Source organism: Lissotriton vulgaris, chromosome 2_1 (genome assembly GCF_964263255.1).
Source record: "Lissotriton vulgaris chromosome 2_1, aLisVul1.2, whole genome shotgun sequence".
Taxonomy (NCBI): domain Eukaryota; kingdom Metazoa; phylum Chordata; class Amphibia; order Caudata; family Salamandridae; genus Lissotriton; species Lissotriton vulgaris.
Window position 1 is genome coordinate 1,593,277,249 of NC_141687.1, and position 19,266 is coordinate 1,593,296,514.

A 19,266-nucleotide genomic window follows, 5' to 3' on the forward strand; every position below is an offset into this window, starting at 1 on the left:
AGTACATTTTTGACATTATTGTAGTGAATTCTTTATCAAATTTCTATTTACATGTTCTTTGAGTAGACAAGTTAAATAGAAATATATAAAGTAGATTTAATGTATGCATGACTCCCTCCAATATTTAGAACACAATGTATCTCTCAACTTTTTGCACACACATTTGTAGGGCACTAACTAGTTCATTCTCAGTAAGTGATTTATTTTCATATATAAATGGAGTTTATTTATGAATCATACATTCTAATTGAAGAATTTGTTGTAATTACAGGGGAGTTCATGGGCACTTCCATGGCAAGCGACCTTGGGCTTTGGCAGATGAATGTATTGGTGAACTTATGGCTGATCTTGTGGGTAAGTATTTTCATATTTATTTTGAAAATAAATTAACTTTTGATGATGTTCACTGAGTACAGTATGATTACATCATGCAGAAAAAATGTCAAGTGAGTTGAAATCCTTATGATTGTGTCAGATACCTATACAGCTGAATTGTAAATTTACAATACTTTCTAAAATACAAAAGGATAGCTATGCATGTGTTACCCATTTAAAGCTATGCCAGTTGTTGAGTTTTCACAGCACAAGATACTATTAACCCCTTCAGTGCTGATGATGGCTCCCGGCCGTCATGAGTTACGGTGGGCATGTGCTGATGACGGTCGGGAGCCGTCATGACCACACCCGCAATCGGAATGTGCCGCACAGGCACAGAATTCCAGCCGCGGCCAGGGGTTTAAATCTAGAAGAACACAGGGAGTGTGGAAACAGTTGGGAATGGCTGCATTTCAGTGCTGTTCCTCAGCTGCTTTCTTCAGTCCATCATCTAGATAACATACCATGTTGCTCTTGGTTATGATGCTAATGAATGCCATTATGAGGAGTGCTAGGTGAAGAACTTCAAGGCCTATCAAGAACAGATTCCACCTAGTTGTGGGGAACATGAGGTGGACACTGTTCCCCAATTACCCCCTTTAAGGTTGTGGATGGCTGAGATGTGACAATATCAGATCATGCACAACATTAGCTAACTGATTTTCAGTGAAGTTAACTATCAGGTATTGAGATGTTCTGGAACTCAAGTGTTGCAGCATCAGTTCAAGAGATCATGGCCTTTGGGCACATTTATAGCATATACAGTAATAGAGGGATCAAACTGAGACTGATCTTTAGAGCAAGTCCCTGTTATGCAATGATATTTCCAGTGTGTGGGTAACATTCTTCATTTCTTGCGAATAGGAAAAGACAGATTAACAGGACTACCAGTGAAGATTGTGTAGCATTTGTAGAACCACCATGTTTGATTTGATAGATGAGGAATGGGTGCCTCACAGTGAATAGTTATGTTTTCTGATAAAGTTTCATTTCTTGAGTAGTGTTCGAAAAATGAAGGATCCTCATCAGAAGACTAAATGAGATTGGATTGGTTCCCTCATCAAGGTTAGACCCCAAAGGGTTAGGCTGCCACCCTCTAAATCATAGACCAAGAAACAATATGCGGAGCCACTTACATGACACTGTTTGCCAACAACATTCAATCACAAGACATTAAAGTCATCTCCTAACGCTGATAACACTCAACTCATACTTTCCCCGACAAAACAAGACAACCACCACCAGAAACAACCTCACAAAACTGCAAGACCAGAGTAGCAAACTAGATGCAAACCAACTGCCTGAGGCTCAACTCCAATGAGACAAAAATACCTGCTGGCCGCTAGAGCAACAACCAACTCCTACAACCACAGACCATGCAAGAAATCTAGGGGTCATCACAGATGACAAGCTCATCATGACAGCTCAAGTCAATGTAGTGTGTACCTCCTATTTCCAATTCCTACACATGCTGCAAAAGATCTTCAAATGGTTGCCTCAGAACACTAGCTAGACTGTCACACAAGCACTCATCACCAACAGGCTTGACTATGGCAATTCATTCTCTGTAGAAATCTCCAAACAACTCCTGTGTGTCCTATCCAACACAGGACTATAACACTCACCAACCAGCTGCATACACTTTCACCAACCTACCAGCCACTTACACTCTGCTTCACTCTCCCACACACTCGCAGCATCCGTAAAAGCAAAAGAGAAGTCACTCATTCTCCTACATGGCACTCAAGACATGAAACAACCTTTCTGAAAATATCAGAGCCTTCTCCAAACTTCCTGAATTCTGCAAGAATGCCAACATTTTGAAATGTTATTGACGTAATTTCTGAAAAGGTTTTAGACTCGATAAAATCCCCCTTAATACTGTGCATAGTGCACAAGGATGCTGGCAGTAATTAGCCCTAGCAGACATAAGGCATTTCATAGTACTGTGCAAGAAGCAGGTCTCTGCACAGAAATGACTGCTATCACATCCAAGTGTATGTAATGCAATGTTGCCCGGACAAATAACGTACATTCCCTATTGAGTTACTCATACTAGCCTAGTTGTGGAACTGAGCCCTTTATTACTCACTGGCTGGATACAATGCAAACCTATAATCCTATGAATTGCAATTATGGGTCTTGTAAATTTCGTTCTAAAGTCTAAAAACAGTCTGAACATCACATAAATAGCTAAAACAAATCCATTCATTTGTATTCTTTTTTTTTTTTCTTAAAATTTTAAAAACAAGAAGAAAAAGGAATAGACACATCCGGTGCCATACATTCATACACAATAATAGGGCGGACAGGTACAATGACAGGATAGACGTGAAGCAACAGAAGAATCGCTAAAATGCCTGCGCTAGTAGGTACGAAGCAGGATTGGTAGCATTACAATCGATAAACAATTTAGGTGCAGGCCCTCAGAGCCCGCCCACCCATAAAATCAAAATAGTAGAAAAAGCATGGCAACCAGACACTGGAACTTAAACAAAATCAGGATATTTCGCCAATATTACTAATACGGGAGAGACTAAAGAGAAGATTGAAGAAAAGAAAACCATAAGAACGAGAACAGAAATAAAACAATAAACCCATACCCCCACCCTGCACCCCTGCATATGGCTATCGCCTAACCCCAACTAGCCGTGTGCCTGTCGCCCAAACTAACTAGGTTCTGAAAATAGAAAAGAGAAAACATGGAGGAGGGCATTTCCGTATGGGCTCCCGGTCTCCTTCCCCCCGCCAGAGACAAGATGAATATACAATTTTATCAGAGATCACAGGAAAAGTAAATTAGGGGGTGCCATGATACACCGCTCAGTCTCCCGTTAGACCAACAGTTACGAATCCCACATCTATTAAGGCCCTAGTACCAACCCCGGTCAATCGATCTCAGCCTTGGCCCTTCCGAACCATCATGCGAACCCCTCCCGGTAGGACCACTACTTCTACAGGAGAATCAAAGTGCAGAAAGTGTCCGAAAAAATTCAGTCCAAAACAAATCAAAGTTAGTAATTCCTCAAGTACTCCATCAGCACAGAAACGCTCCCACAGTCACCAAAGAGTGAAAGGATGAAACAGAAGTCCAAGAACAATCACCAACATGAGTCTCCGGGAAGGGAACGCCAATCGATTCTCCCAAAGTCAGCAATGATGGTAGGCGTAGTAATACGTTCGAAACACCGGGTTCAGGATTCTCCAGAGTACCGACCGAGGGTTTCGGGGCCTCATGTTGCACGGGGTCCTCGTCCAGAAACAAAATGGTCATCTTGTAAATTGTAGCTGGCAGCATTACCTGCAGTGGAGCAGGGTCCGGTTCCACACACTCCTTCTCAGAGAGGCCCGTAATCATTTTTTGAAGCAGGGCATCCATATGTGAATGAAATGCCCCGATGGCTGCCAATACAGTCTTCAGCGATGGCTCACGTTCTGTCCGGTCCAGTTCTCCTCGCTCAGTACCGATCATATTCACTTCCCCCAGAGAGCCCGGTTTCTCCGGGGGAACAGACAGGAGCGGAACGGACGGCGTCGGAGGGTGACTGATTGGTTTCTGCGGCAGTAATCTGCACTCCGCTGCCGCGAGCGAAGACCCGACCCACTGAGCCCCGGCGGTGGCAAACCGGATCCGCGGGACATGGACCTCCACCCACAGCCACTGTCGTGCCACGTCACTCCTTCCTCAATGCTAGTTAATCAAAATGACCGCCATCAAAATCGGGCAAAAAAGACCTCCACTGCGGTAGACCGGACCCTGCTTGATTCTCACGGCTCATGTTGTTCAACTGCAACCCGGCTGAGTCAAAACCCCGGCTCTCCTGCTGGACTAGGCTGCAAACTTCAACTCGACTAAACACCGTCAATTAAGCCGATTAAGTTTTCAGGATTGCACCATCAGAGTGTGCATCGGTTCATCTACACGGAGGTCGGGCGTAAAAACAGGATTATCGGCAGGATCTTCTGGCAGGATACGGAGGTCGGCGGAGCCGGGGGCCTAGGCAGCCATCTTGTTTGCTAGCGTAGCTCCTTCTTCATTTGTATTCTTAATGTTAGGATCGGTTCAGGCGGAAACTAAACCTCCCAAGCCGCTAAGGTGTCACAAACGATATTTGTTTATGTAGAGAAAAATCTCTTACTCTCCTCAACTGCAGAATTCAAGCACACGTCTCACTAGCTAGAGATGGCCCAGTCCAATAAGTCTGTTCAATCTCTACTTGTTATTTGACTCCTCCCAGTGCCAGCCTAGTGACCTGCAAAGTAGTCAGATCAGACCAATGTCAATAGGATCTGTCATTGAACACAGAGGGGCCTATTAGCAAGAGCAGTATTGCCGCTTTAGCTGCACTTTTTGCAACTAAAGCGGCAATATTTTTATCGCCCTATCAGCAAGCTGTCCCTAACAACTGTTAGCGACAGCTATATGCTGAAAGAAACTGTTTTGGGTGCTGCTTTGCATGTCAGCAATATTTATCGCTAATGACATGCAAAGGAGCCGTTCCCGACTTAAAAGCGACTAAAAGCAGTCACAAACACACCTTCTGCCTATTACCAAGGCCAGCGAAGTGATAAAAACTGCGTTTATCGCTGGATTTTATTACCTGCTACAATCCTAACTTAGCCATAGTTTTCTATGGGAGGTGGATTCTATGGCTGTATTCTCACCTGCCTATTAGTGACCTTTTCCTTAGCGATGGGAATACATTGCTGGAAATCCCGTGTTATTGCTGGAGAATAGCCGCTATTGCCTGTTTATCATCGCCTTGAAGAAAAACATTGATAATAATGCATTATCTCTGTGATGTTAACCATCGATAGCCAGCGATAAAAAATACAGCGCTAAGTTCGCTTTGCGATAATCATCACAAGTCTTTGCTAATATGGCCTAGTATTAGAAAGCATGTGGTCCTGACATCTAATTGGTAAATTCCAGATCATAGGAGAGGAAAGGAAGAAATCTAAGGAATCAAAAACCAAGGGTATGGTTGGCAATACGTGAGCCAATGGATGTCCTTTTACGCTAGTACGCCCCCTCTGGCTAATTCCTGTGTATTGTAACAAGAATGCAAGATAATAAATCATGCAACATACTGTATCTCTTGAGCAACTCTGTCCTAAAGAACAACTGTATATTGATTCAATCTCCACTATGTAATGGCATGATTGATATATTATTATTGAAGGATGTGTAGCTGCTACTTGTAGCCTCTTGAGATCCTTTGAATTTGTACGTACCAAGGTAGTGCTATAAAATACCGCACAAGTACAGCTTGGACAACTCTGCCAATGGATCCTTTCACACTGGGGTTAACACTGGAAACAATTATAGCGGAGACGAAGTATGTTTTCAAAAAGTCAACCATTTTTAACCACAGTAAATAACAAGGGTTGACAAGACTAAAGAATGAGGAGAATATGTCTTTATTTTCCAGTATGCATGTGGCTGAGTCTTCAAGTTTGGAGCACTGAAGATAAGAAAGCCACTTGTATTCTTGAACCAGGTTTATCCAAAAATTGCAGACTATGCATGGACAAATAAGCACTAGGACAGGAAGATCATTAACATTCATTTGGTAAGTTCTGCTCCTATGAATGTTAATAAGGCAGTTTAAAGTTTGTGTACACTTTTTGACACTCTTTTCTAATAGGATTTGGGGCAAATAGACAAGCTCTTGTGTATGTTGAGGTGCCGCAAGGATTATATGAATACATAGTTTACTTGTGGTATAACAGGATGAAATATAAGGGAAATTAAGATGTAGTGAGGCAGAGTAGAGCCATGATTTGGAGATTGAAGATGGGACTGATCATGAACCTTAAATCAGGCCCTGGGAGGAGTGAAGATGATTGATATTTTGAATGACATTTCATGAATACAAGATGAATGTAATGCTTATGTTGTCCTATGCAAAGTCTTTCTTTGATGTTACTCCTTCGATCAACCCTATGAGGTGTTTACTGGTGGATTGAGGACTGCAAAGCACGTTTATATGCATCAATGCTGCACAATTCAATATATTTCGAACATGGCATGCTTGCAGTTTTTCTTGCTTATATTCAATTTCCTTTATTTTTCACTTCTTTTTTTAGGTCCTTCCAGACAGCTTTAGCTGTCAAGGCTACTTGAGGCTTTTATTATGTAAAAAATAAAAAGAGTATATATACACAGTAGTACACAAACAATGGACAATAGGGCATCCCCTTTTTAGCCAAGCCATTGGGACCAATGTGTTTTAATAATTTGCCATTGCTTGGATGGGCTAGTTACCCAGCTCAAGGCACTTGTTCGAAAATGATATTGTGTTCTCAATGGGTGTTGGAGATGGAACTTGAAGAAATAGTCTTACACACCAATGCTCCCTGGTGCTCTTTCTTTTCCTCGACTCCTCAAAGTTCCTTGCTCTCTGTGCCCCCTCTCTCTCACTTTCTCTTCACTTCATGCTTTCCCTCTGCTCCTGCCTTCTTCACTTTCACTCTACCTGCTTTCCCTCCTGCTCCTCACCTTCCTCCTCTGTGTTTTCACTTTTCCTCCCTGCCTTCCTTACTCATGGCTCTCTGTTTCATGAAGTGCAGTCCTGCACCCACGTTGTAAGCAACAAAAAGCATTTGTGTCTGACTCCAGAGAACTCTTATGACACCTTATGTTACTGAACCCTGCATCACAAATGATTTGTTTCTGACTCCAGTGACCTCTGGTTACGCATAAAGGACTTCAGCCTAACTCAGTAAAGATTTATCTCTGACTTAAGGACCACTAGTAATTACATATAGTTCAGCATCCTGCTTCAGAAAATAGTTGGCTTTGGCTCCACGTACATCTAGTCAACAACCTCAGGGTTTGCTCATTGTAGCTGAAAGGACATGTGTTAGACTCCAGGACCTCTTGTAACAACCTACCGTACTGCAGCCTGCCACAGAAACATTTTTAGGCTGACTTCTGGAACCTCAATTGAGGACTTGAGACACTGCAGCCTGCTTTAGAAAAGATGTGTGTATGACTCCCAACATTTCTAGCAATCACCTCAGATGCTGTAGCAGGTACCAAGGGCTTTTGTCTTATTGGCTGGACCTTTGAAAAGACAACGTAGGAAAGTAATGAATGCAACTTTTCAAAAAACTAGGGGCATGCAAAGACCACATTTGTCAGAGGGCTTTTTGTGTTTTCTTTTCCTTTAAATTGTATGTTTTACACAAAAAAGCAATTAGTTGGACTGACCAACAACATGAAAGCAAGTACTACCTTGCGCTTCTTGTTCTGTATATACATACCACCTATATTACCTACTGGCTGTCACTAGTAGCTAGTTGAACAGATTCTGGCGAGAAAAGAGGCAAGATGGATTTTTTCAGAAAAAAGTGACAAAGTAGGACTCAACGACCTTATAGAGTGGAATAAGGTCGGTAATCGCTAGTATGTTATTCAGGTTGCCTTGATTAATTGGAATGGCTGGTCTACAGTGCGATGTGGTTATTTGACTTTACCATCCATTGCGGGAAAAGGGTTTTTAAGAAAATGTGTGCTCCATCGTTTTGAAGCCCCTTCCCCCTTTTTTGATGCTCTGAAATTTTAAATTTAAATATTATCACGATGGTCTTCCGTTTCCGGCTACTGGTGTTGAGCATTGACCACCGCTCCTGTTTAGCTAGAATCAATGTGCGAGACATTTAATCTGTACTTCCATAGCTGACTATGGCAGAGTAAATGAAAAGTGATTGAAAAAGAAAAAGATAAATAATACTAATACTAATTTTGTTTGAAAAAATGTATGTGGTACCGGGGGTATGGTACAGAGCTCACTCCCCTTTTCCCAATCTAAGATGGCGATCAATAGGAACGAGTTACATCGCGGTCACGTGTCTGTCGCGTCCGCGCCAGTGGGCATGAGACGTCAGACGCTGTTTATCATGGATGCGATCACAGAGACCACGGCCGGATGATTGAATGCGCATCGAGCCTAAGGTCGCGGTAAGAGTGTGGGTCTGATGGGTGGAAATGAGTACGAAGCGGCTTGAGTGCAGAGGATTTCGTATATGTCCTACCCTTAGATCCAATGCATCGTGATGCGGAATACGCACTTTTTTTAAAGAATGACAAGGAGGTTTCAAACTTGTTGATATTATATGCAGGAGACTTCCTCACCGTGTGAGTGACGTGAGAGACCTTCAAAATGAGGATTGTGACACTAAATAAATATGGATAGTGATAGAGGTGCTCTGCCTTCTAAATTTGACCACAGGTGAAACTGACCCATGGTCGATCAGCAAGAGGACGCAATCATACGACGCGTTCGTTTCTGTGAGGTTGCCGGTATGCAGCAGTAACGCAACCGAAAGGTATGACGATCACTTTGAAACACTGATGTGGATGACTACAATGTCTTGGGAATAGTTTTGAAAGAGATTGCAATTATAACCAGTTTTAATCCCTTCTGTTTTATTTTACTACCACCACAGGTCCTGGTATAAATTCCATTTGAAAACAATAATTTGGATCCCTAGCCCTGACGAAGTTGCTTCAAACTTATCATAGCAACGAAACATGTTGGCTAGTTTTTCTTAATTGTTGACTTGACATGAGTCAATTTTAACGTGGAAAGGCTTACAGCAAGGAATAAACATTATGGTTGGCAAGTAAGCTTTACCAATTTTTACTGGTGAGAATTATCTCTTTGGTTCTCACGGGATCCTTGAACACATGCACAATTCCTGCACACATAGGAAGTATACTCACATTTAGGTTGTTACTTCTTAGTTCTGTTTTTTGTTTTCACTGGGTGGTGGACTTGTCGCACTACACATGCACATTTTCCCACTGGAAAGAAGGTAACCTATGATGAGAAGTGGGTCACTGGCGAGTACCAGTCAGTGTTTTTCCCCTTGGTGTTGCTACCGTGAGGTGCCTTCTTTCCTTCTCACAATTTTTTGTGATGAAAGGTGTGTGGATGGTGGTCTATTTATTTCTTTTTAGAAATAGGATACACAGCGGCCTAATGACCAACTGATTTCATTGGTCTATATAAAATGATGTCGTAAATTGATTTGACACTTTTTGGACTGCTAATGAAAAACTTATAGTGTATCCCTGTAGGGACAGCTAAATGTTGATATTGATTCATTGAGTGGGGGCCTGGCTGTCCTGGTATTCCCCTTGATACTCCCAATGTATTGATGATACTTTTTTAGAAAGACAAGCCAGAGAATGACCTTGCAAACCCGTTTTTTCTCTCACTTTGCAAGGATCTAATTCTTGCAACATCTTAATCTTTTCTTTAACACTTTTCTTACTATACTTACGTAAGAAATTGCGAAAAGAATCTATTAAATCCTGCCGTACACTACAAATACTACTACAATTCCAAGTGTACACTGGGGCCTTAGTACATCTCCCTAACACTTCATCAGCTAACACCTGTTCTGCATTTCTAGGAACAAGTTTCTCTTTTTCAATTGGACAACCATTCTTGACCTCATAAGCTTGACCACTGGTGTCAACTGCATGCAACAAATCATTACTCTGAAAGTAACTCTGTTCATTAATAAATGGCTCACAACTTGAACTATGTTTCCATTCTCCAGAAAAAACATTACAAAAATTAGTTCTATTAATTAGTCTTTTCCACTTACTTTTAGCCTTCATATCATTGATTGGCTTATCTAGTGTTCGAACCCTATTGATTACTAAAATAAATATATTTTTTTTAATTCAAAAGCCTTCTCGACAATTTATTTCAACATGTTTCTTTTTCCTATAAAAAGCTGTTTTTCTTTTACAATTTGTTATATTTTTCAATAAACTGATTTTTTCGTCTATTACTATATATCTTTACCACAAAGGTTTCCATCATTTCTCTTTTTGGTGTGGTTTTTCTTTATAGGTACAGATTATTTTTTTTCCTGATTCACCACACTTTTTTTAGTATGTGTTATTTTCCTTATAAAATCATTTTTTGTCTTACCAGGAGCTTTCTTTGTTTTTTCCACACATTGTTGTTTAGATAAATCTTGTACTTCTTTTTTCTTGGAAAAGTAATCCTGTTTTCATATTTTTCATTTATCGGTCTTCGTAGGCATAATGGTTTTTCTTTCTGAAGATAATTAAAATCTGTTGTGAAGAAAAAAAAGCATATATATATTTTTTTAATTATAGACCACTATTAGCATACGACATAGCAATTAGAAACATTATATGTTGTAAAGTGTGGTTCACTCCATAAGTAAGTTTAAGGTACAACAGCAGAGTACAGGCAGTGTAGGAGATCATGCAGAGAGTGCTGTTTCAGGGTTTAGCGGTACAAAAAGGAGGTGGTGATGGACGGAGCATCTGAATAAATCAAACACTTACACCCAGTCAAAAGATCTGGGTTTAATCCATCACCGTTCTTTAGCCCACTCTGCCACCCCAGTTCAGACATGGCTATATGCAAATAAGTCTGACCCTGTGCCTCATGGGAGCAGTCCAGCCCGAACTGCCAAGCCATGTCTTCCCTGGACTGGAAACAAGCTTCCGAGGACCGGTTTCTGGCATTCCAGCCGTCTTCAGCCCGGCTTGCTTGAATCCAGTGGCAAAGTGAGCAAGGGACTCACGTCTGAGCACACCCTGCCACACTTATGGCGGCCAAAAGCGGTACAAAAGGGGGTGGTGATGGACGGAGCATCTGAATCAATCAAACATTCACAACCAGTCAAAAGATCTGAGTTTAATCCATCACCGTTCTTTAGCCTATTCTGCCACCCCAGTTCAGACATGACTATATGCAAATCAGTCTGACCCTGTGCCTCATGGGAACAGTCCAGCCCGAACTGCCAAGCCATGTCTTCCATTGACCGGAAACATGCTTCCGAGGACTGGTTTCTGGCATTCCAGCCGTCTTCAGCCCAGCTTGCTTCAATCCACCCCCTTTTGTACCGTTTCAGGGTTTAGGGCAGTGCAGTGGTGTTTGAACATTATAGGGGCATTCACTGGGGATGGTGTTTCTGGGTTTAGAGCAGTGCAATAGTGTTGAAAGAGTTTATCAAGTTTTGCTAGGGATGGTGTATCAGGGTTTAGGACAGTGCACTGGTGTCCAAGCAGTGTAGGGTGTCAAGGTGGGACTGAGAAAGTAGAAATGAGAATTCACTGACAGGATTACGATATGCTACAGAGAAAATTGCTATGGCATTTCTTCGGCACACCCAGGATCTTTATTACACAGCATGGAGACTATTTGGGCATTAAGATGCCTGACACACATGCTGCATAGGACTTTATAACACTAAATGTCCTTAGGCCTGAATCACACCATGAGTACATGTAGACCCATATTTTTAAAAACATCAACTAAGCAAATTAATCAGCCACCATTTTGTTAAATAAAGTCTGACTCACACAGTGATGTTAGACACATGACAGTATGCCTTGCAATTCAGTAAAATGATTACTACAGTGAAAGAGAGTCTTGCTGGGAGTGCTGTCAGGTTTTAGGACAGTGCAGTGGTGTTCAGGCAGAGTAGGGGCTCAAGGTGGGACTGAGAATGTAGAAATGAGAATTCACTGACATGATTACTACATGCTACAGAGAGAGTTGGTATGCAAGTTCTACAGCACACACACGCCTGACTCACTCCATGACTACATGCATTGCCATATTTTTAAACACATCAACTAAGCAAATTAATCAACCACCATTTTGTGAAATGAAGTCTGACTCACACTGTGATCTTAGGCACATGACAGTATGCCTTGCAATTCAGTAAAATGATTACTACAGTGAAAGAGAGTCTTGCTGGGATTACTGTTTCATGTTTTAGTACAGTGCAGTAGTGTTCAGGCAGAGTGGAGGCTCAAGGTGGGACTGAGAATGTAGAAATGAGAATTCACTGACATGATTACTACATGCTACAGAGATAGTTGGTATGCAATTTCTACAGCACACACAGGCCTGACTCACACCAACACTACATGCATTGCCATATTTTTAAACACATCAACTAAGCAAATTAATCAGCCACCATTTTGTGAAATGAAGTCTGACTCACACTGTGATCTTAGACACATGACAGTGTGCCTTGCAATTCAGTAAAATGATTACTACAGTGAAAGAGAGTCTTGCTGGGAGTGCTGTCAGGTTTTAGGACAGTGCAGTGGTGTTCAGGCAGAGTAGGGGCTCAAGGTGGGACTGAGAATGTAGAAATGAGAATTCACTGACATGATTACTACATGCTGCAGAGAGAGTTGGTATGCAATTTCTACAGCACACACAGGCCTGACTCACTCCATGACTACATGCATTGCCATATTTTTAAACACATCAACTAAGCAAATTAATCAGCCACCATTTTGTGAAATGAATTCTGACTCACACAGTGATGTTAGACACATGACAGTATGCCTTGCAATTCAGTAAAATGATTACTACAGTGAAAGAGAGTCTTGCTGGGAGTGCTGTCAGGTTTTAGGACAGTGCAGTGGTGTTCAGGCAGAGTAGGGGCTCAAGGTGGGACTGAGAATGTAGAAATGAGAATTCACTGACATGATTACTACATGCTGCAGAGAGAGTTGGTATGCAATTTCTACAGCACACACAGGCCTGACTCACTCCATGACTACATGCATTGCCATATTTTTAAACACATCAACTAAGCAAATTAATCAGCCACCATTTTGTGAAATGAATTCTGACTCACACTGTGATCTTAGACACATGACAGTATGCATTGCAATTCTGTAAAATGATTACTACAGTGAAATACAGTCTTGCTGGAAGTGCTGTTTAAGGTTTTAGGACAGTGCAGTGGTGTTCAGGCAGAGTAGGGGCTCAAGGTGGGACTGAGAATGTAGAAATGAGAATTCACTGACATGATTACTACATGCTACAGAGAGAGTTGGTATGCAATTTCTACAGCACACACAGGCCTGACTCACACCAACACTACATGCATTGCCATATTTTTAAACACATCAACTAAGCAAATTAATCAGCCACCATTTTGTGAAATGAAGTCTGACTCACACTGTGATCTTAGACACATGACAGTGTGCCTTGCAATTCAGTAAAATGATTACTAGAGTGAAAGACACTCTTACTGTGAGTGCTGTTTCAGGTTTTAGGACAGCGCAGTAGTGTTTAGGCAGAGTAGGGGCTCAAGGTGGGACTGAGAATGTAGAAATGAGAATTCACTGTCATGATTACTACATGCTGCAGAGAGAGTTGGTATGCAATTTCTGCAGCACACACAGGCCTGACTCACACCATGACTACATACATTGCCGTACTTTTAAACACATCAACTAAGCAAATTAATTAGCCACCATTTTGTGAAATGAAGTCTGACTCACACTGTGATCTTAGACACATGGCAGTATGCCTTACAATTCAGTAAAATGATTACTACAGTGAAAAAGAGTCTTGCTGGGAGTTCTGTTTCAGGTTTTAGGACAGTGCAGTGGTGTTCAGGCAGTGTAGGAGCTCAAGGTGGGACTGAGAATGTAGAAATGAGAATTCAATGACATATAAAAAAATATCTCCTCAAACACATTAACATATCAAATGCCACTAACACAATGTTTTCCCAAAGCAGACAAATTCAGAATTACACTCTATGCAAATAAACTCCTGCCTTTACATTAAAACACATTTTTCTTATTAACTTAAACTGCACAACATAGATCCCCTTACAAATTAATAACTCACCTTCAAAAATGCTTTTGTAGATTCAGAACAGTGACAATCACACACCAGATTTTCTAAAGCAGAATCTCTCAATTGTGCACCAGTCACTGGAATCATAGAATGACCTAGCTTCCCTCTCATTTTACAAACATATTCTTGTAGATAACCAATTAAAAATCTTCCCACACAAATTCAAAACCAAACTAACATTTTAATTCGTTCTACATTTCTACACTTCCAAACTCACATAATGTTCAATCTTCCCCCACAGCTCTCTCTGCCTATTACCATGGTAACACTCCCTAGAACACCTAACTGAACACACAGGTGAAAAGTTCATCACCAAATGTTGCAAACCAAACCAGCAAGGGTGTTTGACTTCTCAATATACCAGCTTATCCTGTTCAATGTAACTTTAATGACTTTTTCTCAACCATTAGCGTTTCTCCTATTAAAAAACAGTTGCATGCACCCTAGTTTTCAATGTTGAATTCTCAGAAACCACCAATCATTTCATTTTTTTCAAGTGCACTGAATCTCATCCACATTTTTCTAAACTCCTACTTTTCAAACTGCCATTTCATTTCCAGAGCCCATCTGAGTACAACCAGATCTCCCTTCAAGATGCTTACAGTGCGGATTGTAGGACATTGCTATATTTTCTGGAGTGAATGGTATGCAGAAAATAGATGCTTTCTCAACCTGGATTTACCAAATGTGGATATTATGTGGATTGGCCAGAGAGGATTGAGATGTCACCAATTTCTGCCATTGGTAAAATCCTTTTTGCATCCCCCACACCCTGACCTCATAATTGTGTACTGTGGTGGCAATGACCTCGGCACTTTGATTCGGATAGGTCTGGAAATGCTTTTAAAGGACACCTTTGGGCAATTGATGTCACTTTCTCCACAAACTGCCTTTGCATATTCTAATATATGCCAAAGGCAAAAATGGAACTGGTCCAACCAATATTGTCCACAGATTGAGAAAGCAAGGAAACATGTGAATAAGTCTGTTTCTGCTTTCCTCCGAGACTATGGTATGGGTTCTATATACCACAACAACTTGCGTTACAACATGCAAGGCATTTATAGAGGAGCAGAGTACATTTCACAGATGAGGGGAACAGAGTCTTCCTCTGTAACTTTAGACTCTGCACCGGTACTTACTTGTAGGTACAAAAAAACACTCAATGAACACAACGGCTCTTTTTAGAGCCAACCAGCACATAAACACTCAAACTTGTTATTTAACTGTATTTTTTTTTGGTCTTTATTTTGCCGACGTGCGTGCACCGTGTGCACACCTCGCAATTAAAAAAAAGTGGGGTTTTTTGACCTTCAGGGTCCTTCAGGGACCCCCTGAGAAGGCCTAGGGAGTCAGGGAGTCTCTACCCTGCCCCCTTTTCACGTTCTCCACTTTTGTTTTTGGCTCTCTTCTACCTCGGAGTGACAAAATGGTAGCCAAGTGGTGCGATCATTGTGCGCGCACCCGCTGGATTAAAAAAAAAATAACTTTTTTATTGCCCTTTGTGGTCCTTCAGGGACCCCATGAGAAGGCCTAGTGGGTGATGAAGTCTCAACCCTGCCCCCTTTTCACATTTTCCACTTTTGTTTTTGGCTCTCTAATGCCTCGGACACAAAATGGCGGCCAAAACTTTCTGGTTTCCACCAATTAGAATGTTAACAGACGTCGAACAACAAAGCAGAATTCAGCTCGTGCACACCCGATTCGCGCACAGTGAGCGGTTATAGATACATATATATTATTTTTCCTTTGTTTTTCTCAGGAACTACTGGAATGATTTACACCAATTAAACAAAAGGGTGATCTGCGAATCAGACTCTACCATTTTGCCAAATTTCTTGTAATTCCGTTCAGCCAATCGGGATGTAGCCGTGTCTAATCGTCCTATGGAAAATAACATGGGAAAACACGTTTTGGGTCCCCCTTTTTTCTCAGCCCCCACTTAATGAATCCCCCCAAAACTTTCAGGAAAGGAGCTGAGCGGAGCGTGCCATCTTCTTTGAGAAATTCACGAAGATTCAACAACCGGTGCCAAAGTTATTCCCAATAGAGTGTTGCGGATATCTTATGTATATATATATATATGCATATATATATATATTGTATTCCAAGGGCTCTGACAGCAGTAGAGGCACTCACGGCAGGTAGGTAAGTATCTATACATATATATATATATATATATATATATATATATATATATATATATATCCAACACGTGACTCCTCTGATCTCTCGGTGTCTCGGCAATCACGCAGCACACCAGCAAACAGGAAGGAGACGGACCACAGCACATCAGCAGAGTTGTTTTTATTGAACAACAGAAAGCAGCTACGCGTTTCTGGCAAGTTGTGCCCTTGTTCACGCTGCAACCAGTACATCAAACTCAATGCTGTTTTATATGCTAATTACACATAGTGACCAACCCCTCACAGTGACATAGTGAGTCATGTGACTGTATAGAAATAAACAACATACTTCCGCAGTAAAGTGACAGTGTGTCTAATGGAACATTATCACAAGACAGAAAAAACATCACTGGTTAAATCCAGATATTAGTATACATGATTCGATAAATTCTCACTGGTTAAATCCATTATGGCAATCATGTATCTCTTAAAGCCAGTGTATACTAGAAAATATTCATTTACTCTAAAAGCAGATAAACATCTGTTTAGTGATCAACAATAACAAGGGAATTCTAATATATACAATTCAGGCCTATGAGTATATCCGTCAATCTACAAGAAGTCGTTTTGAAAAGTGCTAAGTGAGAAAAGTGCAACATTTGTAAAAAGTGCATGAGAAAGACAAGCTGAGCTAAGCCAGCTAAAGTGCAATACCAGTCATTACATCAAGTACGATAAGCAAATATATGTTGTCAGATGGATAAATAGTCAGTTATAGATTATCCTATCATATCATGTGTATATGTTTCGTACTTTAATAATAATAAATAGTATAAATAGTTAAAATAGAAGGAACCTAGAGCCATATACCAAAATCTGGGTTTGAGATAATCATGTATCAATATATGATGACCTTTCAATTTCCTCGGTCTACCTATACATAAGTCTAAACCACATATTTACAACCCACAATAATTTATATATGCTTATTTACAGAGTTCGCCTCCACTGTCCCATTAATTAATCATATATGTACAAGAAATAGAAAAATAGAAAAAACAGTAGCAAATATGGTATCAAAATTGTATTAACATCTATAAAATAGTTGGAAAAGTAGAAAAGTAGAAAATTACAAAAGTACAAAAGTACAAAAGTACAAAAGTACAAAAAGTGTAGGACTCGTCATATAAATACATATGCATAAATGTGTAAAACCAGAATCAGTATATACACATAAATACATATATATTACAAATACAAACAATTCATTCCGGACTTAAATCATTCACAATTTTTCAGTTCAGTAGAAAAAGTATGTACAGCCATATATACAATCAAGGTGACAGAGATGAACAGACCCAACCTCAACCTAAAAATAGGGAACCTAACTAAGAGGGAGAAAGATAATGGAAATGGGTCTGTATTTATCAACAGGAAGCAATGAGCAACGGCAGGAAAGCGATATAGTTATAAGAAATGGTGTAATTCATCTATATTATTCAAACCATTAGGCCAGCGTGTATCGAGCTCCAAAATCATCTTCGTTTCAAGCTGTCTTAAACGTGACTCCCTGTCCCCTCCCCTAGTCAACGGTGGCACAGACCCTATTACGAAATACTTCAAGCACGAGAGATCTTTATTGTGCACTCTTTTGAAGTGGCGTGCCACCGGGTAGGCAGGGTCACTATGTAAAATAGCGCGCAAATGCTGCAAGATCCTGACATGTACCTGCAGCTTGGTGCTCCCCACATATTGTAAGCCGCAGGAACATGTCAGGACATATATATATACACACACACTTATATATATATACACACACATATATATATATATATATATATATATATATATATATATATATATATATATATATATATATATCACTGAAAAAACCATTGGTTATAGACCATATATAGTTAGGGATTAGCATTTACAAAACCTTATTTTACTTGCACAAAACCATTGAAATTCCATATATAGTTAGTTGCACTAACTTTATATCGCGCACCCGCAATCCACTGCTAATGATGTCACATATTACATCATTCATGACATGGTCAGTGACATCACTGATGACATCACTGATGACATCTCAAATGACATCACTGATGACAACACCCAGTGACTGTATGTTTCTGTAAAGTTAAAATATGTCTTACATATTGAAAAATGAGTGGATTTATAAGTGTCTGGATGAAGGATTTAGTAGGTGCATGATTGACTGTATGAGAGAATGATTAAATGTGTCTCACTGAGTGCATGGGTTAGTGACTAGACTGTCTTAATTTGTGCATCATTATATATGTTGTTCTGTAAACTGCTGCATGTTTAAATCAGTAGCTATATGAATAACTATATGGGTTATTGAATGGTTGCCCAAGTATTTGTATGGGAGACTGAGTATGTGTGTGGGTGGCTGGGAGGTGTATGACTCTGTGCATAGATGTGTGAGCAGTTGATTCACTAAATGTATGGGTTCAAAAGTGCATGTTGAAACAGCTGTATGGACAGTTGACTGTGTGCATGAGTGTATTGGTTAGTGAATGGATATCTCAGTGCTACATGTCAAAGTAAGTACATATGTAAAACACAGTCCATGTGAGAGTTGACATATATAAATAACTGTGCATAAGAGCCAGTGAATGTGTGAGTGGCTGTATGGATCATTGTGAACTTGTATCAGGGATTGTATAAGACAGTAAATATGTGTTAGTATATGTTTGAATAAGTAAGGTGTGTATAACTGTATAGTTGAGGAAATGGAGGTGTGATTGATTGTTTGCATAACTGACTAGGTGTGTGAGTAACTCCATGGATAAGTGACAGTCTGTGAGTGTCTGTTTATACTGATTGTATCTAAGGTTATATTAGAGTCTGAAGATGTTCATTGTATTATCACATAAATGATATCATCAGTGATGTGATCAGTGATGTCATTTGAGATGTCATCAGTGATGTCACTGACCATGTCATGAATGATGTAATATGTGACATCATTAGCAGTGGATTGCGGGTGCGCGATATATAGTTAGTGCAACTAACTATATATGGAATTTCAATGGTTTTGTGCAAGTAAAATAAGGTTT

At 40.4% G+C, this 19,266-nt stretch overlaps 1 protein-coding gene across 3 annotated transcripts in view; it reads left to right on the forward strand.

Annotated features, from left to right (window-relative positions):
• KYNU (kynureninase) overlaps positions 1 to 19,266 on the forward strand; it is a 940,604-nt gene that overhangs the window by 393,257 nt on the left and 528,081 nt on the right. For all 3 annotated transcript variants that reach the window (XM_086957469.1, XM_086957470.1, XM_086957471.1), the window contains exon 4: positions 272 to 354. In XM_086957469.1, the coding sequence (XP_086813595.1) occupies positions 272 to 354 (83 nt within the window). The remainder of the gene's footprint in view (positions 1 to 271; positions 355 to 19,266) is intronic.